The sequence below is a fragment of the Macaca mulatta genome, chromosome 15 (assembly GCF_049350105.2).
Source record: "Macaca mulatta isolate MMU2019108-1 chromosome 15, T2T-MMU8v2.0, whole genome shotgun sequence".
Taxonomy (NCBI): domain Eukaryota; kingdom Metazoa; phylum Chordata; class Mammalia; order Primates; family Cercopithecidae; genus Macaca; species Macaca mulatta.
The window spans coordinates 45,251,233-45,276,694 of NC_133420.1; the positions used below are offsets into that span (position 1 = coordinate 45,251,233).

Here is a 25,462-nt window from a genome sequence, read left to right on the forward strand (position 1 = left end):
TTATTCAGACGGTAATATCAGGTACAATTAAAGTCAGGGCCATATCTGAGGGGGAAACAAAGCAATTGCCTACACCTACATAGGTGACGTTCAGAGAATACTCTGTCAGATACATGGTGTAGTGGGCTGTGTCCTAAGTAGATGAAAAGAAATTTCAACCCATCAATTATTTTTCAGTCTTCACTGAGTCCTTAGTTTACTATTGCTGGATAACAAATCATCACCAGCTTTAGAGGATTAAAGAATCACACACCTATTATCTCACAGTTTGTGTAAAATGGAAGTCTGCGTATGTCATAGCTAGGGTGATGGTTAACTTTATGTGTCAACTTGACTGCGCTAAAGGATGCCCAGAATACTGGTGAAACATTATTTCTGGGTTTGTTAGTGTGTTTCTGGAAGAAGATTAGCATTTGAATTAGCAAACTAAGTAAAGAAGCCCCCACCAATGTGGGTGGCCATCATCTAATCCACTGAGGGCCTGATAGGACAAAAAGGCGGAGAAAGGGTGGATCCTCTTTGCTTTTTTTTTTTTAGTCTTTAACTTTTGTGGGTACATAGTAGGTGTGTATATTTATGGAGTATATGAAATAGTTTGATACAGGCATGCACAGTGTAATAATCACATCATGGAAAATGGAGTATCTATCCCCTCAATCATTTATCTTTTGTTACAATCCAATTATCCTTCGTTATTTCGAAATGTACAACTAAACTACTATTGAATATATCCACCTGTAGTGCTATCAAATACTAGGTCTTATTCATTCTTTTCTGTTTTTAAAAAACCCTGTTAACTATCTATGCAGGGGCCTTCGAAAACAGTATGCTGAGAATAGATAGGGCTCAAGGACAGTATCTCCAATTGAACTTTTAATGAACTCCCGTAGGCGCCAAGAAGGCGGGCAGATAAGGAAGAGCATAGAAACAAAGAACTGAGTAAAAGGTTACATCTGGGAAAAGAAAGTTTGTTTTGCATTGCATTCTTTCTGCTGACGTGGGGTTTATGGAGTATAAATAAAGTGAGGCAGAGGCTCTGAGCGTGGCCGCCATGTTCTCTGTGTGTCTTTGTCTTTTGTGTGTTCTTTCATTCTCCACTACCCCGGGCACGGACCCCAACAAGTGGCGCAGCCAGCAGGGTCAGCACGGGTGAGTAGGGGAGAACAAGAAGGGGAACCCCCTAGGAGCGGGTAAGGCTCGGATATTGTTAAGGGGAACCTTCTTAAGCTTTCATTATGGGAATTCCATCTCTCTGGCCTCAAAATATTTATGGCTGTTTCAAGGACTGTTGCTGTCTATGGGAGTAGAAGTGAAAGAAAAAGACTTTGAAGCGATTGTTTGCCCATGTTGAACAACATTGTTACTGGTTTCAGTATCAGACTAAAGTGCAGCTGAATTGGAAAAAATGGTTACAGGTAGTAAAAGCTCTGCTTAGAGCTCTCCAGTTAGGGGATATTATGCCTCTAAAATTGTGGACCTTGTGTAACTCTATCACTCAGACATTAGAGTTACTTGAGACTGATCAGGAGTGTGGTAATGTAGCCACAGGAGGAAAGGTATCTGAGGATTTGGAAAAATAAAATAAAATAAAATAAATCTGAAATGGAGCCCATTTGTGCCAGGGTAGCAAAAGGGAGAGAAGAGAAAAAGCCAGCTCTTCCTTCTTCTAAGGGAAATCCTGACATGCAGTGTATTATGGAAATGCTTCAACAAATATTACAGATACATTCTTCTAATTCACCTTTGTGAGCTTTCCCTGTTTCTTTTCCTTCTGCCCTGTTAAAAGAGGATTTTCCAGTGCCTCCAACCCCCCGGCTTCCTTATCTTTACCTTTGTTTGGCAAAGTTTTCTCAGTGCCTTGCCCGCCATTGGGGGAGGAAAAAAAGAAAAAGATAAAAAAAAAAAAATTTAAGGAGCTGGATCTGTTTCCAATTATTTGTGCTTCTTTTGCTTCTAATGCTCAGTTTTCAAATGGTGGCAATAATGTCCAATTTAATGCCTTACTAAATTTTTAAAAGAAATGAAAGCTGCCATTTCTAACTATGAACCCCTATCCTTGGTCTTCTTGATATTTTTTCATCAAAAAATTTAATAATTCCTATAGACTAAAAGACTTTGGGGAAGGCTTTTCTTAATCGTTCTCAGTGGTTACAATTGCACAGCTGGTAAATAAACAAGGCACATGTACAGGCTAAAAAAAATGTTATGTGTAATCCCCCAGAAGCCACTGAGGAACAACTCACAGGCACGGGCCAATATACTACTCTTAATACTCAGGCTGGTCTAGATGATGTTGCCCTTACTCAAATCAAGACTTTGTTTTTAAGGGCCTAAAATAAGGTAGAGATAACAGGAAAATCTTCCCTTTCCTCTGTGAAGATTTTACAGGGCACAAATAAACAATATTCAAATTTCGTAGCCCGTCTTCAAGATACTGTCTTAAAAATTGTGGGTGCTAACCTTGCTTCAAAAATTTTGTTACAAACGTTGTCTTTTAAAAATACTTATGCTAACTGTCAAAAATTGTTAAAATCGTTAAAGGCCAATGGGGCCAATTTAGATAAATATATTAAAACTTGTGTTAGTGTTGGAGGGGCCCCAAGAATTTATGTCACCAGGTCTAAAAGTGTAGTTGGTTTATCAGTCTTTACAAATAAAAAATATAAAAAAAAAAAGAATGCACAAACTAACTAGGTTTCTTGTAATAAATCACTAAACTAGTCAAAGGACCAAAAAATACAAAATCAGCGTGACTCTAAAGAATGTGAGATTATGGTTCTACACTTGTTACATTAAAAAGCTAAAATAAATAAACATAATATTAACAATAATAACAGTAACAATAGCCATAGTATACTGAGTACTTACTATGTGTCCACTACTGTAAAAAAATCTTCATTTGCATTTAGTTCTTCCAACATCCCTTTAAGACTAACAAATTTTATAATTATTACCATTTTATAGACAAAAAAACAGAGTTAAGACAGTTTTATAAATGTATCCAAGGTCATATAACTATTATATTTTAAAAATATGACTTTCTGTCCCCAAAGCTTACATGCTTAACCCTTTCCTCTAGACTATTCTATAAAGTACAAAAATGGTAGTCACCCTCCTTGAAATAATTTAAAAAAAAAATCAATAACTAAGTAAAAGTTGTATCTCAACACCAGATCCAATCCCAATTTCAAGTATCCATTTAGCCTTAAATAACATCACTGTGTTTTAAAAACCAAAATCCGTTGAGTATTTTGTGGTCCACCATCTTTTACAAAACAAATACTCTATTAAATAGTAAACTACAAACTAAATTTCTGTACCTGTAATCACCTTATTTGTTTACAAATATTTGTTATTAACTAAATCTACATACAATACCCAGTAAACAATGACCTACAACATCAAGAAATAAATTCAAGTCCTCCTTAAGGACCCCACACCTTACCCCAGTTTCTCAGCCTTATACGGCAACTAAACAAAGCGCCGCTACTAACTTAGCTATTACTCAGCCTTATACTTTATCTCCTAATAGAGAAGTATATAAATTAACTATTAAAGTGTGTGACCCTTTGCCAAAAGAACATAATGTTACTAATAAAATTCTTATTATGGTTCAAGTCTCACAATTTATATGCCTAGAGGCAGGGGAACATATTCTCAATAGGGAGGGTTTGGTAACACAGAAAAAACTGTTTTTTGGAAAACTTTAGTTTCTAACCAAAAGCCCTTATGTTCATTATACCTTAATAAAATAGTTTTTAAAGGGTTAATTAATACAGGGGTAAATATGTCTATTATTTGTTTAAATTAGTGGCCTATACAATAAAAAAAAAGACAAGTTTCAGTTATACTCACTGGCTTGGGTACTACTTCTGTGGTTTATCAAAACATAGAACCTTTAACCTGTGTCAGTCCTAAAGGTCAACAAGGTCAAATTTTTTTTTTATTTTTATATTGTTCCTATCAATATTAATTTTTGGGAACAAAATCTTTCACAACAATTTACTACTTTTTTAAACATTCCTCATATTTCCTCAACTGCCAAAAATATAATATTCAAAATGGGTTACAATCCTTTAAACTCATAGCCACCACCCCTATTTAAGTAAAACAGTAACTATTATTTAAAAAAATACTTAGAACTCTAAAAAAGTAAGTCAAAAAACAAATGGCCAAAAAAAATATAAAGCCACGTATTTCTACATAAAATTCCCGTCTTTGTCTTGTCTTAAAACTATAAATATTTACATTAAACCTAAAAAAAGTTTACAGCCTGGTCTTCCTAATCCTGCCCTTATCCCACAAAGTTAAAAATTAATGGTCATAAATCTCAAAAATTGTTTTTTCTCTATTCAGTTACAACCTCAAAATTATAAAAAGTTTGCCTTTATTATTCCTAAATATAATAATAAACAACCCATTCAAAAATATCAACAAAAACTTCTTCCTCAGAGTATACTTAATAGCCCTACTATATGTCAAAAATTCGTACATAAGACTTTAAATCCTATAAAAAATCAGTTTCCAACTGTGTTAATTTATCATTGTATGAATCTTCTCTGTCCCTGTTTTTAATAATTCTCAGCCACTTTCTCAATATCAATAAAAAGTTTTACCTCAAAGTATGTTAAACAGCCCTACCTTGTATCAAAAACTTGTCCTTTTACATCATTACAAACTCAACTTTCTTTCTATTCACTTAATATTGCCCCAAAAAAATTCAACTAAATTTTCCTATTCAATATTTAGGTTATACCTTAAAAACACAAAATATTTAACCCCCCAAAATTCAAAGTCAACGTAATCATTTCAAAATATTAAATAACTTTCAAACAATACGTCCTGTTTTAAAAATATAACATCTTTTTTCTATTCTAAAAAAAAAAGTCACTTAGACAACTCACGCCATTTAACTCCTTTGACTTTACAAAAACTCCAACTTGTAAAAAAAACAACTTTAAAAGGCCCCTTCCTAATGTTCCCCTTTCCTTTTGTTTATTTCATACTTTATATTCTCCTACAAAAATAATTCATCAAACCAATCGGCCATTAAAATAGATCTTTTTGTCCAATAAAACATCTAAACACTTGGCTACTTATATCAATCATTTAACTAAACTAATCATCAAAAAACGACATCACTGTCGACAACTTTGGGAAAAAAATCCTTCCTTAATTATCTCTCAATTCACTCATGGTCAGATCACTTATCTTCTTACAACTTCTAATTCTTGACAAAAAACTTCATCAATCTTGAGTTACAGTTTATCCTCATCCCTCGGTACAACAAAAAAAATTGTTTACTATTCTCATGGTCTTACTTAATTTCCCTACTACTAGTTATAACATTGTTAATAATTCTCAATACGCAATTTATGTTACTTCTTATATTTCTCAGGCCACTTTACCTCTTTGTACTACTTCTTCTCTTCAAAAATTCTTTTCTTTGTTGTCCTTTACTTTAAGCCAACGTCAAGCTCCTTTATTCATCACTCATCTTCGTTCTCATTCTCAACTTTCTAAACCATTAGTTCATGGTAATACTCAAATTAATTTACTTTTAATCGGCCACCTACATACTACAAAACAAAAATATACTCTACATCACACTAATAGTTCTGGCCTTCAACGACGGTTTCAGTTTCATTTAACTCATAAACAAGCTCGTTCTCTTATTCAAGCTTGTCCTTCCTATACTCCTTTAAGCATTCCATCCTTCCATCCTAGGGTTAATCCACAAAATGTCCCTTCTTTTAAACAATTAAAATGTTCATCATACCATTAATACCTTTTCTCATTTCTGTTATTACTCATCTCTTAGTTTGTTTCGCCATCATAGACATTCCTCTTATACTTAAAACTAATAATGCCCCTACTTATATCTCTCATAAATTACAAGTTTTCTTATAACAATACAATATTCAACATATCACCAGTATCCTGGACAACAGTCAAGGTCAAGCCATCATTAAACACACAAATTTAACCTTAAAAACTCAACTACTAAAACAAAAAGGGGGAAATGAGCCCCCCAAAAAACCAGATTTTTTTGAAGGTTAACCTTTCTACCTTAATTTTTTTGATTTTGAAGGTTCTTTTTACCTTAATTATTTTTTGAATCAATGGAGACAATTGCAAGACTCCGCTGTCGTAACCCATCTTTCCTCACCTCCCTTGGTGATAGTCCCCACTAACAATTTAAAAATTTGGTATCCTAATGAAAAAGGTAAGTATGTTCAAGGACAAGTTCTAAAACAGGGACGGGGCTATGCTCTTGTCCTTACAGGGAGCGGACCTGAGTGGTTTCCTACAAAATAATTAAAACCCTGTTAAAAAAAAAACTGAATTCAACATACATTTCTTCCTTTGTTGGATGTGCCTCGGCGGGGGACTTATTTCCTTTAGTGAGGCTTTGTATAAATATTGCACTTATATTCCCTTTCCACCCTTGTATCAGGGAGTCGCCTGGGGAGAGGCGGAAATTAAGGTTTTCACCAATGACACTACTTGGATGCTGTCCCCCTATATAGACAAGAACAATATAAAACGGAAAACGGAAATTATAAACAACACATACCAATTTAAAGTGGAAAAACTTCCAATATACATGGGAAATAGTTCTCATTGTCTCCAAAAATCACATAAAGCCTGGGTTGTTCGCTATAATCATACTCATGTGACTACTAATACTGTTATTATAATCATACTGTATATAGTAATAAAACTATTCCTAGTTCTTTACCTTTTTGTCCTATTCCAGAGGTTTCTCCTAATATTGAGGTACTGGAGTGGCAACAATGTCGGGGAAATAAACCCCGGATTTTATTAAAATACAATGGGATACAAATAACTAATTAAAGTGTACATGATGATTTTCAAACAAAATTTTTTTTTTTTTTTTTTTTTTTTTTTTTTTTTTGAGACGGAGTCTCGCTCTGTCGCCCAGACTGGAGTGCAGTGGCCGGATCTCAGCTCACTGCAAGCTCCACCCCCCGGGTTTACGCTATTCTCCTGCCTCAGCCTCCCGAGTAGCTGGGACTACAGGCGCCAGCCACCTCGCCCGGCTAGTTTTTTGTATTTTTTTAGTAGAGACGGGGTTTCACTGTGTTAGCCAGGATGGTCTCGATCTCCTGACCTCGTGATCCGCCCGTCTCGGCCTCCCAAAGTGCTGGGATTACAGGCTTGAGCCACCGCGCCTGGCCTTCAAACAAAATTTAGTCATATACCTTTAAAATGACACCGGGTAAATAAAAGTATTACTACTAACAATAATAAAACCTTGGTATGGCGTAAAAGAGGCCTAAGTACAGAGTCATCTTTGGAAGTTGTTAGCTACAGGCAATGCCATTAACATTTTTGTGGGGAATATGCCCCTTAATCTTTCTAACCCAAATAACTCCTTTCATATTCAGTTATATCAAAATACCTCCTAATACATTATTGCTTGTGTATGTAAGCCCTACCTATTATTAGCAGGAAATTTGACATGGGATAATAATATGGAGATTGTTAATTGTACAGATATGTGTACATTTTTGTCTTGCCTCAATCATTCATGATGGCACAACTTTACTGAGGATATTTATATCCTCAGGGCTCATAAAAAAATTTGGCTACCTGTTAACCTTACGCAACCATGGGGGGCATCACCTCTTGAGACTTATATTTGGACTTCTCTCCAGCAAACCCTCCATGCCCTTGGACTTATAATTGCCTTGGTGATGAGCCTTGTCGCCATCGTCTCCACTGCGGCCATAACAGGGCTCGCTCTTCATCAAAGTATACAAAATGCTAAATTTGTACAACAATGGCACGAACAATCTCACCGGTTATGACTTCAACAACAAAACATTAATTCTCAACTTGCTAAAAAATTGGACAACATAAAACAAGCCTTGACATGGCTTGAAAATCAGCTCACTGTCCTCAGTATTCAAATAACATTACAATGTAATTAAAACTCCACTCAATTTTGTATAACGCCTGTACTTTTTAACATCTCTCAAAATTGGACCGTAATCCAAAAATTATTAATAGGCCATAAAAATATTAGTTTGGACATCCAAGAGCTCACTCAAAACATTTCCAAAACATTTCGACAACAATTACCTGTGTTGTCCAAAACTGTAACCCTTCAAAAACTGGGTCAGCGCCTTACTGCCTTTAACCCATAGACCCAGATAAAGACATGGATTTCTACAATCTCTAAAAGTATATTGCTTTGGGCACTTGGATTGGGTCTACTTCTTTTGGTGATTTGATACTCCCTCCGTTGCCTCCAAAAACAGAAAAAAACACAAAAACAAATATGGGCTACCTTTTTAAGATTAAGGCAAAACAAAAAAAAAAGGGGGGGGAAATGCAGGGGCCTTTGAAAACAGTATGCTGAGAATAGATAGGGCTCAAGGACAGTATCTTCAATTGAACTTTTTTTTTTTTTTTTTTTTTTTTTTTTTTTTTTTTTGAGACGGAGTCTCACGCTGTTGCCCAGGCTGGAGTGCAGTGGCGCGATCTCGGCTCACTGCAAGCTCCGCCTCCCGGGTTTACGCCATTCTCCTGCCTCAGCCTCCTGAGTAGCTGGGACTACAGGCGCCCGCCACCACGCCCGGCTAGTTTTTTTGTATTTTTAGTAGAGACGGGGTTTCACCATGTTAGCCAGGATGGTCTCGATCTCCTGACTTCGTGATCCACCCGCCTCGGCCTCTAATGAACTCCCGTAGGCGCCAAGAAGGCGGGCAGATAAGGAAGAGCATAGAAACAAAGAACTGAGTAAAAGGTTACATCTGGGAAAAGAAAGTTTGTTTTGCATTGCATTCTTTCTGCTGATGTGGGGTTTATGGAGTATAAATAAAGTGAGGCGGAGACTCTGAGCACCGCCTCCATGTTCTCTGTGTGTCTTTGTCTTTTGTGTGTTCTTTCATTCCGCCCCCCCCCCCCCCCACCGCTGGGACCCCAACATATCTACACTTCCCTACCACCTTCTGTTTTTTCTTGAGCTGGCACATTCATCTTCTGCCCTTTCACATTGGAGCCCCTAGTTTTCTGGCCTTTGGACTCTGGACTTACGTCATCCCTACCCCTCTCCACTCTTTTTCCAGTACCTTGCATAGCACAGTACCTAACCTGCACATATTCAATGAATGCAATTAATGCATTAAATGACGCATTAAGGAATTATTTCTCCAAGTGCTTGATTATTCTGCTGAAATATCTTCACCAAACCCGGGCTCTCAAGGAAGAGTGGTGTGTTCACTTAACTTCCTGTTTCAGTTTTTCTTATTGTTCTTATACTACACATGAAAAGATTTATCGTATATCTCAAAGATTAACGTCTCTTCCTATAAAACAATGTTATTTGTTCCATCAGGCTTCTCTCCGTTCTGCTTCCAATTTCTCGCATCCCAGCCTTCTGAAGTCCGCACTAAGCATTGTGATTCCCGGACTTCTAGCCGCTGGCTGCACTGACGTGTATTCGGAAAAGCAATTCCAAATTCTGTAAAATATCTTCCGGCAGTGACGCGACCCGAACGCCGGCAGTGAGTTGTCAGGCCCAGGTCACTCCTGTAATGCGTAACCGAACCGGGTTCCGGCTCGCTCTGATTGCATCACTCCTGCACCCTGTAAGTAACGCCCTCGCCGGCTTTCGCTTCCCTATCTCGTTGTCCCAGAAGTCCCCGCACTTCCGCTGTACGGCTGGCCCTTCGCCACGATGGCCGCGCCCGTAGGCTATCACCGAAGGGCGCCGCCATCGCAGCTGCCGGACCCGCTAAGGCCCCTCTCCGGGTAGTCGTCATGTCGGTCTCCAGCGGCTACCGGATTCTGACAAAGCCAGAGTCCGTGGACCGGAGGAGAAGTGCGGGAACGATCAAAGAGGCCGGGCGACCACTGGAGATGGCTGTGTCCGAGCCCGAGACCAGCGCCGCGGTGAGGGCTGTGATGAGGCAGGGTGTTTTGGCGGTCAGAGATGGTCTAATTGTGGGGCAGTGATTGGAGTAGTCTGTGACAATAGGTGATTTGGCAATTGGTGAAATCGATGCTAAAGGGTCTCTTGGGAGGTCAGTGTTCTGAGTTATCTGTGGAGTTAGTGATTTGGCTTTAGGATATCAGTATTCTGAGGGATCTGCAGAGACAATGATGGGGAGGCGTCTCTGGCAGTCACTGAATGTCAGAGTTTGGAAGGGGATCAGAAATGGGGACTTTGTGATGTGTCAGAGAGAGGGAAGGACTGTGGGAGTTGGCGGTTTGGGGTGTCTATGGGAGCCAGCGATTATGGGTGCCTATGGTGGTTACAGCCTGGATTATCAAAGATGGTCAGTGTTGGGATTTGGGAAATTAAGTGACTGGGAGCATATGGGAGCATCAGGGATTCGGGCTTGGGAGTCAGTGACGGTGATGTTTGTGCAAGTTTGATTAGCAGTATCTTTGACGGTCAGTGGGTAATGGAGGAATCAGGGGGCCGGTGAGGGGGGAATATGACTGTTGGAGTTTGGGGAGTCAATGTTGAGGTGTCTCTGGGGATGGTAGATGATTTGTATGCCATTTGGGGAGAAAAGGTAATTGGGGATGAATGCAAGTCAATGATTAGGTGATGTCTAGCAGTAATAACTGTGCTTTGAGTAATGAGGTGATTAGTAGGAATTAATGATTGAGGACCCTCTATGATTCTGTGACTAGAAGCCTAAGGGGTCAGGAGTTTGAGGGGATTGCTGGGTTTAATAATTGAGGGTTCTTTAGTGGTCAGTGATTGGAGGTCTGTGGAGGTTAATGATTGTTCTGTGGAGAGTGATAGTTGGGAACTTGTAGAGATCCATAATTGGTAGGAGTTTGTGAAGGTTAGTAATGGGGAGTATTTGGGTGTCAGTGATTGAAAACTTACAGGAACAGTAGGAACAGACAGACTGTAAGATGAGCACTTATTTTATGCCAGGGAGTGTTTTTGATTTTGTTTGTTGTTGTTGTTTTGCAGTCTCTGCTTTATCCTCAAAACCAGGGAATGTTTTAAATGCTGGAGAGATGCCAGGAAACAGAACCAGAATCCCTCCCTCAATGACTTACATTCTAGAAATACGAAAGATATGATAAAATATAAACAAATAAAATTATTCCAGACACTAATAAGTGCTGAAGTAAGTAAAAGAGAATGATGTGGTAGAGCGTGATTGAGGGTAGGGAGTGCATGACTTTAGCCAGGTTAGTCATGGAAAGCTTTCCTTAGGAAATGACAGTTGGCTTGAGGCATAAATCATCACAAGGAGGCAGCCATGTAGAGATCTGAAGAAAGAGTGTTCCAGGAAGAAAATAAACATCAACTGCAAAGGACCTGAGGTAGGAGTGAACTTGGTGTGCTTAAAAAAGGGAAGGAAGATTAGTGCTGTAGGAGCACAGTCAGAGGAAAAGTAAAAAGGTGTGAATCATAGTGGTAGGAAGGTATCAGATAATGTACGATTTTATTGGCTAGTGTAAGGATTTAGATTTTATTCTAGATGCAGTGAGAAGCCATTGAGTTTAAGCAGGGGAGTAATCTGTTCTGATTGATACCTTGAAAAGATCACCATGGCTACCTCATGGAAGATGGACTGCAGAGGGGCAAGAGTAGGTAGGTATAGGGAAGTCAGTTAGGAACTTTTTGCAATAGTAAAAGACAAGAGATTATGGTGATTTAGAATAGAGTTGTAGCAGCAAAATGAAATCAAATTCAGAATACATTTGGAGATAAGCAATATAACTTACTAATATATTGATATATGGAGTATGAGGGAAGAGAAGAATCGAGATTTACATTTAGACTTTTAACCTGAAGAACTGGATGGATGGTGAATCCATTTTCTGAATGGGAAGGGTTATGGTGGAAAAGACTAGATTTGGTGGATGGAAATGGGATCTGGGGTGATGTCAGTGGCTCTATTTTGGCCATGTCAAAATGCTCATTGCATATCTACCTAAAGATATAGGGTAGCCACTATATATATGAATCTGGAACTTAGGAAAGGTGTGAGCTAGGGAGCCATTTTTGAATTGCATCACAATGAAGATAATATTTAAAGCCTTAGGATTGGCTCATGTCATCTAGGAAGCGAAGACAGATAGGGAAGAGAAGAGAGCCAGGGACAGAGGCCTGGGTCACTCTGACATTTAAAAGTCTGGTAGAAGACAAAAAACAAGAGAGAATAAGGGGTGCCCATTGAAGTAAGAGGAAAACTGTGCAAGTGGATGTCAAAGTAGCATAGAGAAGAAAACCTTTCAAGACAATAGGAGTCATCAATTGTGATATACACTTTTGAGTCCCAAAGCAGGACTAGAGATAATTTGATTTTGCCAGTATGCAGCTCAATGGTTATTTTGATTGATTAGAGCTCGTTTATTGGAGTTAAGGGGATAACATCCTGTTAGAGTGAGTTGAAAGAATGAGAGGTAATGAAGTGGAAACAGCAAGTATAGGCAACACTTATGAGGAGTTTTGCTGGTACAGGAAGCAGAGAAATAGACATTGTAAAGGATATGAAATCAAGAGCGGGTTTCTTCAGATGAATGATATTAAGGCAACTCTGTGTGTCAATGGCAATGATCCAAGTAAAAGGGAGAAATAGATGTTACAAAAGAGAAAGAGGTACTTGCAGGGGTGAAGTCGTTGGGAAGGCAGTTGGGGATGGGATTGAGAGCACAAATGGAGAAACTGGCCTTAGGTGAGAGAAGGAAGACTTTCCATTTTGACAGAAGAGAAGGTATATTATATATGAGTTTGGAAACAGGTTGGTGGAATTGGTGGTAACAAGGCAAGGTAATTCTTGTCCATTTGGATTTATTTTCTCTTGAAAGCATGAAGCAAATTCATCAGCCGAGAGTGGGAAAGGGGTAGATGTTGGAGTTTTCAGAGTTAAAAAGGAGAATGTTCAAAATAATCATCTAGGAAAAAGGAAATGTGCATTTTCTAGGGTTAGGTAGGACTACTGACAGTATTAGATGCCCATTTGGCATATGTGTTATAAATTTGAAGTTAGTCCACTCAGCACAGATTGATTTTTCTCTTGCAATGTTCAGTTGCAAGGTTGCAGGCAGAGATTAAGAGGAGAGTTGGATTTAACCAAGGTTGAGGCTTTGATAGGTAAATACAGCGGAGGAGAAGAGGAGAAAGGAAGTTAAAACTTTATAGTTTTCAATTGATTGTGTATAGTGTTAGAACAAGGAATCTGAACAAGAAAGAAAGGCTAGGTAAGGGTGGAAGATTGTGAAAAAGTGGTTAGGATCAGAGGGCTCAATGAGTTTGGAGAATTATTGGAGTGAAAGTACTAGAACAAGTAGCAGGATAGGAAATAATGGTCAGAGGGTGGAATGTCTTAGAGATTTTTGGAGGTGTTATAGTGATGGCAAGGTGTAAGTGCAGATGATTTATGAATAGGTGGCTGAATTTGAGTGGAAGAAAAGATTGTTGACCTCATGAAAAAGAGAGGCAAGGGTGTTGAATGGCTCTTCCACATTGATACAGAGGTAGTGCAGCATGATGGCAGGGATTTAGCTGGTGCTAAAGTTTTCAGTGAATGGGGTGGGATGACTGCAGACCAGAGTTAACATAGAAGTCAAAAACTGCTATCCTGGCCCGGCGCGGTGGCTCAAGCCTGTAATCCCAGCACTTTGGGAGGCCGAGACGGGCGGATCACGAGGTCAGGAGATCGAGATCATCCTGGCTGACCCGGTGAAACCCCGTCTCTACAAAAAATACAAAAAACTAGCCGGGCGAGGTGGCGGGCGCCTGTAGTCCCAGCTACTCCGGAGGCTGAGGCAGGAGAATGGCGTAAACCCGGGAGGCGGAGCTTGCAGTGAGCTGAGATCCGGCCACTGCACTCCAGCCCGGGCGACAGAGCAAGACTCCGTCTCAGGGAAAAAAACAACAACAAAAAAAACCAAAAACAAACAAACAAAAAACCTGCTATCCTTAGACAGGCCTGCTTGCAAGGTTTGCTTTTTGCTGGCATCTGGGAAATTAGATTTCAGGAAGGATCCCACCATTCCCAGAACTGGTTAAGAGTAGTTCCCAGTGCTTAAAGAATATATACAATGTGGTTTATGCTGAACACCTGCTTTCTTCTGGGAGTCTGGAATTTTTGTACATGCAGGCAGAGTGCCTACATGATGAGCCCCCAGTGAAACCCTTGGGCAGTACTGGTCTCTAATGAGCTTCCCTAGTAGACAACATTTCATACATGTTATTATAACTCACTGTAATATAACTCAATATTAGAATTAAGCATGTTCTATATGACTTCACTGGGAGGGGACTCATGGATGCTGGTGCCTGGTGCCCTCTGGACTTTATCCCATGCTGATTAACTGACTTTGCTTTGTATACTTTTGCTACAATAAATAATAGCTGGCCGGGCGCGGTGGCTCAAGCCTGTAATCCCAGCACTTTGGGAGGCCGAGACGGGCGGATCACGAGGTCAGGAGATCGAGACCATCCTGGCTAACACGGTGAAACCCCGTCTCTACTAAAAAAAGTACAAAAAAACTAGCCGGGCGAGGTGGCGAGCGCCTGTAGTCCCAGCTACTCGGGAGGCTGAGGCAGGAGAATGGCGTAAACCCGGTAGGCGGAGCTTGCAGTGAGCAGAGATCCAGCCACTGCACTCCAGCCTGGGTGACAGAGCGAGACTCCGTCTCAAAAAAAAAAAAAAAATAAAATAAAATAAAATAAATAAATAAATAAATAATAGCTGTGAGTACAATTATATACTGAGTCACGTGAGTCCTCCTAGGAAATCACTGGACCCAGGAGGGTTAATAGATGAAAATCTGGTGATACTATAAATAAGCTATGAATTTTGAAGGAAGAATGAGAAATGGTTGAAAGTAATCATTTACGGCATCTTTAGAACCTGAGGTACATGGGTCATGGCGGGGAGGGGAGTGGTGCAGGAAAGATAGCTTCCACTCCTCTGAGGCTCCTGTAAGGAAGCAGGATTCTCAAGAGACAGGTAGATTTCAGGTAAAGCATGTAAATGAAGGGAGTGGCTAAAGAGGCTGAGGGAGGAGTGGAATTTGCTGGCAGTAATTAGAGTTTCTATAAAGGCCACTGCTTGAGAATTCTATTGGTGTCAGTGATTGGAGATTGATAAGATGAGGGATTTGGGGTAATGGGAGATAGATTACCATGTGTCCTGTGGGTATCACTGGTTGAGGGACTTGTGAGAATATGTGATTGGAGTGTCTGTGGGGGCAAGTGATTGCTACTGTTTGGGAGGTTTGCTTTACCCAGTCATTTTGGAGCTATAGGCCCAGTAATGAGGCAAGGCTGTCTGTATCAGCTCAGTGATTGGAAGGCCAGTGACAATCAATGATGGGAGATTATTGGTAGTCAGTGACTAGAGGTCTGTGGGGTTAAATTGATGACTTTTGCAGGTAATTGAATGGTGGTCTGGCCAGGCACAGTGACTGACATCTGTAATCTCAGCACTTTGGGAAGCTGAGGTGGGAGGATTGCCTGAGCCCAGGAGTTTGAGCCCAACCTGGGCAACATAGCAAGAACCTGTCTCCACAAAAAATTTTAAAAATCAGTCAGGCATGGGTGGTGCATGCTTATAGTCTCAGCCACTTGGTAGGCTGAGGTGGGAGAATTGCTGGAGCCCAGGAATTCAAGGTGTCAGTGAGCTATGATTACGTTATTGCATTTCAGCCTGGGCAACAGAGTGAGACTTTATCCCCAAAAATAAAAAGTAAACAAAAATAAAAAGAAGGAAAAAAAAAGGTTGGTTGTCTGTGAGGATAAGGGATGATCTTTAAACATTAGACAAACATGTTTGAATGTGTATTTATTAGTATCAAAATTCTCCAATAGCTGTGCCATCCTCCTTTTACCTGCCGAATAAGAGGACTTTAACATACTTTAATTTCTTCCCTACCCCCACCCCCCTAGTTAGGGTTCTGCTTATTTTTTTTCCTATCATACCTCTTGATTTTAAGGATACTTTCATAACAGTTGTACAAGCACATTATCAAGTTATTTAGATTTAACTAGACATTTTACTGGTTGTATTAATCATAGCTCTCTCGTATATTAAATCTTTCCCAATTTTGAAATCTTTATTCTGATCCATTTTTTCTTCTTTTAAAAATCATTCATTCTCTTTTTCTGCTTCTTTTCCACTTTCTCTTCCCCTTCCCCTTTCCTCTATTTCTCCCCAACTTTCTGCTTTATTTCTAAAGAACATTGGTAGTCTACTTTCTGCATTCTTATATGCCTAAAATATCTTACTTTTGCCGCCAAACATAAATGAGTTTTTTTTTTTTTTTGAGATGGAGTTTCTGTTGCCCAGGCTGGAGAGCAATGGCTTGATCTTGGCTCACTGCAACCTCCACCTTCTGGGTTCAAGCAATTCTCCTGCCTCTGCCTCCCAAGTAGCTGGAGTTACAGGTGCCTGCCACCACACCTGGCTCATTTTTGTATTTTTAATAGAGACCATGTTGGCCAGGCTAATCTCAAACTCCTGACCTCACATGATCCATCTGCCTTGGCCTCCCAAATTGTTGGGATTACAGGTGTGAGCCAATGCGCCCAGCCCATAAATGATTTTTTTGACTGGTTATAAAAAAGGTCTCAATTCTTCTACCTCAGAACTCTATAAACTATAAATACTGCTCAATAGCCTTTTAACATCCCCTGTTATAGAAGATAAGACAAAGATTGATTCTGTTCCTTTTTTCTTTTTTCTTTCTTTCTTTTTTTTTTTTTTTTTGGCTATTTATCTTTCCGATATGCACATGATTCTATCCTCTTGAATAAATAAATTCACAATAGGGACATTTCTGTTTGTCATGACAGGGTCTCACTCTCTCAGCCAGGCTGGAGTGCAGTGGTGTGATCTCAGCTCCCTGTAGCCTTGACCTCCTGGGCTCAGGTGATCCTCCTGCCTCAGCCTCCAGAGTAGCTGGGACTACAGGCATGCACCACCATACCCAGCTAAGTTTTGTATATTTTTGTAGAGATGGAGTTTTGCCATGTTGCCCAGGCTGGTCTCAAACTCCTGAGCTTAAGCAATCCTCCTGCCTCAGCCTCCCAAACTGCTGGGATTACAGGCATGAGCCACTGTGCCCAGCTCAGTAGGGACATTTCTTAATATGGTTTTTGTTTTTCAAAATAATGAAAAATTGAGTAGAGAAAAATTGAGTTCAAAATAATGAAAAATTGAGCAGGTTATAATATCATGATCAACAGTACGTAGTCAAGGTAAGAACAAATTATTATCTTGTCCAAATCACTCACCAAATGTGGATAACATTAGCGTGAACAGGAATATGCTATCACAGGTATCAGTAACATTCAAACATGTGACTATGACCTTTACCCAGAAGGAATGGAAGCAACTGGATCCTGCTCAGAGGAACGTGTATCATGATGTGATGCTGGAGAACTACAGCAACCAAGCCTCAATGGGTAAGAACAATTCCTTTGTAATTCAAAATGTGTACACTGTGATACCTTCTCTCTGGAGTCCTTGATAAGTTCGGCCTTCATTTTTGTAGGTCAAAGGGCTTTCTTCCCTTTTAGATACTAGGCAGGATATTTGTGCCCAAGGCTCCAAAATGGAAGGTCTGTTCAGTTGACCTGGCATTCACATTGTGAAACTCCAGAAGCCATGTATTCTTTAGGCCCTGAAGTACAAATGCTGGGGCTTCATTTCTGGGATGGTTGTTCTAACACTCAGTTTCTGCTATTTCTCATGAGCAGGGTATCAAGCTCCCAAACCAGACTTGATCTCCAAGTTGGAAAAAGGAGAAGCACCATGGTTGGGGAAGGGAAAAAGACCCAGTCAAGGTTGTCCAAGTAAAATAGCAAGATCCAAGCAAAAAGAAACTGATGGAAGTAAGTTGTAACTTTGAAATTTTTCAGAGAATAATTTATTCTGAAATTCTTAAAGATCCTAGACTCGTCTTTCTTAACTAGAAAATAGCAGTAGAAAAAAATCAGGATTTCCTGAGGAAATAATATTTCAAACTACAAAGATTCTGTAACCTGAGAGATTCTAATATCTCTTCCTTTTGCGAATTTGTTCACACGAGAGGTTCTATGTGAGGTTCACTACGGTAGTGAGCTAGTGTTAAATACGGGAGTTTGGTTATATTACCTCTATCAGTCAGTTTCCACTCAGTTTTGCTCCATGAAGGAATGAGCCCTTGCAATCTTAGTTACTTACAATAAGAAAAATTAGTTTCTTGCTCAAGCCACAGCTCTATTCCATATTATCTTTATTTGGGGACCTATGCTGAAAGACAATTCTCCATTTGGCAAATTCTGGTCTCATGACAGAGGGAAAAAAGGGTGAGTGGAACCACATAGTAACTCTGACAGTTACTGCTTGAAAGTTGTAGATATCCCTTTCAGCTCACATTTTGTTGGTCAAAGCAGGCCATCTGGCCACTCCTGAGTTCAACATGGTAGGAATGTATAATCCTTCCACTGGGAAGAGTGCTATAATTCAAAAGGCTATGCATTTGGGAGGGGCTGGGAGGTATAATCTTGCCACAGGAAAAAATAATACTATCTTTCACACCACTCAGGTTGTGGTAGGATAAAAGGTGAAAATCAGGGCTCTGAAACTTGGTACCAGCCCCTCAGATGCCTAACTGACCCTTCCATTGCTCAATCTTCAGAAGGAGCAGTGACCCTCTTAGCTGTTCTCAATCCCACTCCTGCTTACCTTATATAAATAAGTGCTTTTTAAAAAAAAGCATCCTCCCTTTTCCTAATATCCTCAGCTTTTCTCCTTTTCTCCTTTACTCAAGACCCTAGGTGTCAATTTTTCTCCTATGTATTCGGACGTTCTTAGATCTGCCCTGTTTCCAAATCTCTTGGCGTGATGCTCCTGTCCTGAGTTATTTCTGTTTCTCTCCTTTCACTATGAAATTCTCTAGACCCATGATCTATAGCACATCATCATTTCCATTTTCTCCTTAACCCCTGCAGTCAAATCCCACAGAATTCATGCCTGTAACTAAATTTCTGACTTTAAGGTCACCACTGCTTACTTTTCAGTGCATACTTTAATCGTTTTTGTTAGCTTGAAGTTCTCACTCACCCAGTTTGAATTGTACAACTTGAATCAGATCTTATCCGCTAAGTGCTTCTTTATCATTTACTCACTAGCTTCTCTTTCTTCTCATTTTGCTGAGGTGTCCCTAAGGTTTTGTCTTCTACTATCTGTTCTTTTTAAACATTGTATCGATTATTCGTTGTGCAAATAAAAGCTATTTATTCTACACTCGTGACTTCCAAATGGACATCTCCAATTCCTTTGTCTTACACTCATATTTGACCTACTTACATAACAGCTTATTCTTAGGATGTCAGAAATGGAAAGCTTTGTCTTTCTCTCTAAATTAGAGGTTCTTTTCAACTTCCCTGTTTTTATCAGGGTGTACTCTGATTATAGGACTGTCTTCCATAGAGTTACTATCCTGTCTTCAGTTTCTGCTTTTTTTTTTCTCAATGTTCAATGTCATCACACAAATCAGGCTCATATTATCTCATACTTAAATTTTTCCAATTCTTAGATAAATTTGCTAAATCAGTTTTTTTCCTATTTCTTTCTCTTTTTTTTCATAGAGACAGGGTCTTGCTATGTTGCCCAGGCTGGTCTTGAATGCCTGGTCTCAAGCAATTCTCCCTTCTCATCTTCCCAGTGTTGGGATTACAGGTGTGAGCCACCATGCCCAGCTTTAATTGATCTTAGATGTTACCAGCAAACATGAAAATATTCAGTTATTATTTATGTTACCATAGTCCCCAAATTATTCATAGCAGAATATCTGCTATGTCTTTTAAATTCTTTTGACCTTCAGTTGTCCAAGACTGTATGAATTCCCTGAGAGGAACCAGTCTTTAAAATGACAAATGAAGAGACTCAATGGAGTTTCTGATTCATCCATTAATAGCTCCAGTTTTGGCTATCCTTACTTTTCTTGTTGACACTTTACAGCTAAAAAACAATCCTAAGTCATTTAATACATCTTTATCATTGCTACAATGACTCTCTTTTGGTTCAGGTTCTTATATACTACTTAGGAGGCTCTTCAAAGAGGGGCTGTTCTATTCTCTCCAATAATTTGCTGGGCCAAGTGAGTTCCATATTTGTTTCTGAAGTTACAGTTGTTTTAGCTTGGCATTTATGTTTTAGTTACTGTCTCAGATTCAAGAAAAACTTCCAGCCTTAGTCAATTGCTCTTCCATATCCAACTCTTCTCTGGTATTATCATATTACTATACCAGTTTGCTTGTTCAAATTCTCCTCCTTTCCTTCATGGTGATATTTTCATGTAGTACCTTACGTCTTTTCCTGCTGACAGATACCAGTTGGGACCAGCTCAATTTATCATTGTAAAGGTTCTTGTAATATTACATGTCAAGGGGAAAGTTTTCAGTTTTGATTCCTTTCTTTCCAGAAGGAAATTTTTCCTCCATGTTTTCCATCATCCTTGGGCATTGAAAGACACAGCCTTGTCATGGTACCTAAAAGTTTGTTATTCTCTCTGCATCACTTAAAATTTCCTAAATGAAAAAGCAGCCAGCAACTGCACTTCTCTAGACTCCCTAACATACATATATGTCTACATATATATATATTTTTTTCATTTTTCAAAACTGATCTTCTGCTCCATGGGAATTAATCTCTTTAATGTCCTTTATAAAAGTAATAATATTTCCTTTCCATCCATTCAGATACCATAACTCCTTTCGGTTTGAGTCCAGTTTTCACTTTCTCAGTGTAATGTTCCTTTACCATCAAGGTGGCTATTCACTTCCTGCCTCTTTCTTTCTGAAGTCATGGGGATTTTTATATCTGCTTCTCTCTAAGACTGTTTAATTCTCACTCTGAAGCTTTTTCTGCTTTTCCATGCATATAGCATGTAGCTGAAAAAGGACACCCCTAAATGGTGGCCTCAGCTCTTAAGATTATAGGTTTTTATACATGTAGTATCCATAGCTAGCTAACAGAAGTCTATAAATTTCAATTTCTGGTTCTTAGGCAAAAGAATATTATTGCACTACCTAGTGTTTACCACTGCCCAATGTATTGTTTTTAGCCAGAATTTGGCTTATGTAGTATAAACATAGCAGCCCACAGTTTTCAGTGTGGGTAATGGTCTCAGAGAAGGGAAGCAGGGATTAAGAAGACATCTCAGATGTGTAAGTGTTTAATGTATGGCAGAAAGAATGTGAGTAACCACTTAGAGCTAGGAATAAACTTAAAATTTGTAATTGACAATTAGAATGACCGAAAAGAACAAATATACATTCCATAGCAAACTATTGGAAAACAAAACAAACTTGGATGCACCCTATAAATCAGATTGAGTAAAGTTTGTTTGCTAAGCTAATTACTATGAATTTTATCATTTGATGAAAGCATCAGGTAATGTAGAGAAACTAGGGATTTTTAAAGTACAAGAATATCATTTTGGGGGTCATTTCAATGGTAGCAATGGAAAGGAAAAGATATGTCAGCAGGAAAAGGTCTAAGCACTACAAGAAAAATTCACCATGAGTAGTAGAAAGTGGATAACCTTTCTTATTTATTTTCTCAGCCACTTATCGGCTTGTCAATACTTCTTGGTGGACTCACTTTATTTTTCTTTTCTGGCTCTTTTGGATATAATAACAAAAGTTTACATTAGCTAGCTTCGGTACATACAGGAATATGCAATAAGGACATGAGTATATCCCTTACAAGCTAAGGGCAAGATAGTTCAGCCAGTCCTCACCAGGGGCTAGAAATAGGAACTAGGAAGGAACTAGGAAGCCACTGGGAATTGAAATTGTGCAGATGATCTCTTTAAAGACACAGTTCTTATGTCTCTGCTTCTCTGTGTGTGGATGTTTCATTCTTTTTTTTTTTTTTTTTTTTGAGACGGAGTCTTGCTCTGTCGCCCAGGCTGGAGTGCAGTGGCCAGATCTCAGCTCACTGCAAGCTCCGCCTCCCGGGTTTACGCCATTCTCCTTTCTCAGCCTCCCGAGTAGCTGGGACTACAGGCGCCCACCACCTTGCCCGGCTAGTTTTTTGTACTTTTTAGTAGAGACGGGGTTTCACCGTGTTAGCCAGGATGGTCTCGATCTCCTGACCTCGTGATCTGCCCGTCTCGGCCTCCCAAAGTGCTGGGATTACAGGCTTGAGCCACCGCGCCCGGCGGATGTTTCATTCTTTAACCTGATGAGCTTTCTGTTTACATAGAGAAAATATGGGTTACTAGTGCCTGCTTTATATAATTTCTAAATTTAAGTACCAAGTGGAGACTAACTGGAGTCAAATTTGTTAGAAGAAAGAATCTTGTTGGACATCTTGGTTTGAGTCAGATTTGTCTCCAACTGTGCCCATGGAGAATTGGGGTAATACGGTATAGGCTGCAGCAGCAATATACTATGGCCAGCTTGGGAGTTACCAGAACTGGGCAGCTTGGGCTTACGAGAAACCTCAAAAAAGTATCAGCTACAATCATAAGCTCTTTTTACTCCATCTATTCTCTGTTCACTTCTCCTTGTGTTTATTTCATCTTCTATCCCAGGTTGCACACTCATATTTTTAAGCAGCAAAACCTTTTAAAAATCACTATTGTCACTTTTCCCACCTCTTTTTACCACAACATCTTCTCCCTCAAGTCCATTCACCCTAGTTGTTTCATTTACATTGCTATACTAGCCTGAATAAAAATTTAACCCTACAACAGGTCATTTCTTTACAAGTTTTATTCCAAAATATAAGAGTACAAAGATTCACAAGAATATCTCACTGAATTCCATTTTAGAAGTCGAGCAAGATGATGACCAGCTTGAAAATAACCAGAAATCTCAAAACAAACTCCTCAGGGAAGTTGTAGTCAAAAAGAAAACTCAAACTAAGGAGAATGGCAGTGACTGTGGTTCACTGGGGAAAAAAAATAATTTGCATACAAAACATATTCCTTCAAAGAAAAGGCTTCTTAAATTTGAGTCACATGGAAAAATTTTGAAACAGAATTTAGATTTACCTGATCACTCAAGAAACTGTGTAAAAAGGAAATCTGATGCAGCTAAAGAACACAAGAAGTCATTCAACCACAGCTTATCTGATACAAGGAAAGGCAAAAAGCAAACTGGAAAGAAACATGAGAAATTATCCAACCATAGCTCATCTGATAAGTGTAACAAAACTGGCAAAAAACATGACAAATTATGCTGTCATAGCTCATCCCATATTAAACAGGACAAAATTCAAACTAGAGAGAAACATAAGAAATCATCCAGCCTTAGCTCATCTACTAAGCATGAAAAACCTCAAGCTTGTATGAAACCCTATGAATGTAATCAATGTGGGAAGGTTCTCAGCCATAAACAAGGACTCATTGACCATCAGAGAATTCATACTGGGGAGAAACCATATGAATGTAATGAATGTGGGATAGCCTTTAGCCAAAAGTCACACCTTGTTGTACATCAGAGAACTCACACCGGAGAAAAACCATATGAATGTATTGAGTGTGGCAAAGCCCATGGTCATAAACATGCACTCACTGACCATCTAAGAATTCATACTGGAGAAAAGCCCTATGAATGTGCTGAATGTGGGAAAACCTTCAGACACAGCTCAAACCTTATTCAACATGTGAGATCTCACACAGGTGAGAAGCCATATGAATGTAAGGAATGTGGGAAGTCTTTTAGGTATAACTCATCTCTTACCGAACATGTGAGAACACATACAGGTGAAATACCATATGAATGCAATGAATGTGGAAAAGCCTTTAAGTATAGCTCATCCCTTACTAAACACATGAGAATTCATACAGGTGAGAAACCCTTTGAATGTAATGAATGTGGGAAAGCCTTCAGCAAGAAGTCACACCTCATTATACATCAAAGAACTCATACTAAGGAGAAACCTTATAAATGTAATGAGTGTGGAAAAGCCTTTGGACATAGCTCATCTCTTACTTACCATATGAGAACTCATACAGGTGAAAGTCCCTTTGAATGTAATCAATGTGGGAAAGCCTTTAAACAAATTGAAGGCCTTACTCAGCATCAGAGAGTTCATACTGGAGAGAAACCGTATGAGTGTAATGAATGTGGGAAAGCCTTTAGCCAAAAGTCTCACCTCATTGTACATCAGAGAACTCATACTGGGGAGAAACCTTATGAATGTAATGAATGTGAAAAAGCCTTTAATGCAAAGTCACAGCTTGTTATACATCAGCGATCCCACACTGGAGAGAAACCCTATGAATGTAATGAATGTGGGAAAACTTTCAAACAAAATGCATCCCTAACCAAACATGTGAAAACTCATTCAAAAGCGAAATCTCACGAGTGACGTTAATGTGGCAAATTTGTTAACTAAATTTAAAATTTTGTTGAACCTTGGAAATATACTGAATTTAAAGAGTGTTAGAAAGCCTTTAACAAGATATCACACCTTGTTATACATGAGAAACTTTGAAAATGGATCTTCATATAGAATCAGTGGATGGAAACAAGGGTTTAAACTTGATACAAAACCTTTTATAAAAAATATTGTTTTAACAATACTCAATTATTATAAATGATCTACATGTTCAGATTGAAATTGAAAGCTTAAAACTTGTGAATAATTTGAATATTCAAAGCAATGGAGAAACAAGTTATATATGCTGACAGTTCCTGTGTTTCTTCTTGTTTTGTACTTAAGCACCATATATTATAGTTGAATTTGCATATCTGTTTATTGCCTTATGTAAATGAGTGTGGCCATTTGTATAAGCCTCTTTGATATTTTCACCCAGCTCTTTCTTAATGTCTGTGTTGGCTTATGCATCAGCAGAAATCTTTTTGAAAGGGTTGTTATATATGTAAAAAGTGTTAACAGGAAAACAAGAGAAAATAAAGCAGCTGAGGATACAAACGTGCTGGTAGGGAGTGATATTCAAGATATACTGTGAAGTGTAAAAAAGCAGGTTGCTGAACCATGTATATATTATATTCCCCTTTGTGTACAAAAGGGTATGTTTGTTTAACCTCTGTCTCTTATCTCTGTATGTGTATATATCTTAGTATGCATATATACATGTATTTGTATGTGAATAGACTTTGAAAAAAATACAGAATAAACTTCATGGTGGTTGCCATTGGGCACAGGAGTATAGGATTGGGTTCTAGGATAGGAGCAAGACTTCCTTCTATATTTGGATTTTTAAATGATGCACATGTATTTTTATAATTAAAATATTTTAATATGCACAAATCAACATTATTTAAGGTTGTCACTGAACCCCTCCACAATGTTGTTTGACAGAGTTAAAATCTTTGTATGATTATTCATGAATGATGATGAATCAAAAGTATATAGTATGAAACGATGTTGAATTCATAAAGACTTTTCCTATCAAACACACGTTCTTTCACTAACATAGTGAATTATAACAGCACTATGTTTCTACATTTGCCATTTTTTCAGACTGATGATGAATT

General features: G+C 38.8%; 1 protein-coding gene across 4 annotated transcripts; it reads left to right on the top strand.

Moving 5' to 3' along the window:
- Positions 1-1,019: 1,019 nt before the first annotated feature.
- On the top strand, positions 1,020-25,235 carry ZFP37 (ZFP37 zinc finger protein). 4 transcript variants are annotated; one of them, XM_028834969.2, is made up of 5 exons: positions 1,020-1,149; positions 9,368-9,620; positions 17,338-17,422; positions 17,717-17,851; positions 22,786-25,235. In XM_028834969.2, exons 2-5 carry the CDS (start codon positions 9,567-9,569, stop codon positions 24,327-24,329), a joined length of 1,818 nt encoding a protein of 605 aa, XP_028690802.1. In that variant the 5' UTR covers positions 1,020-1,149; positions 9,368-9,566; the 3' UTR covers positions 24,330-25,235. The 4 variants fall into 4 exon arrangements, with proteins under 4 accessions (XP_028690802.1, XP_028690803.1, XP_014972542.2 ...); XM_028834970.2 differs by having other exon boundaries at positions 17,341-17,422; XM_015117056.3 differs by lacking the exons at positions 1,020-1,149; positions 9,368-9,620 and adding an exon at positions 9,757-9,924.
- Positions 25,236-25,462: the final 227 nt, after the last annotated feature.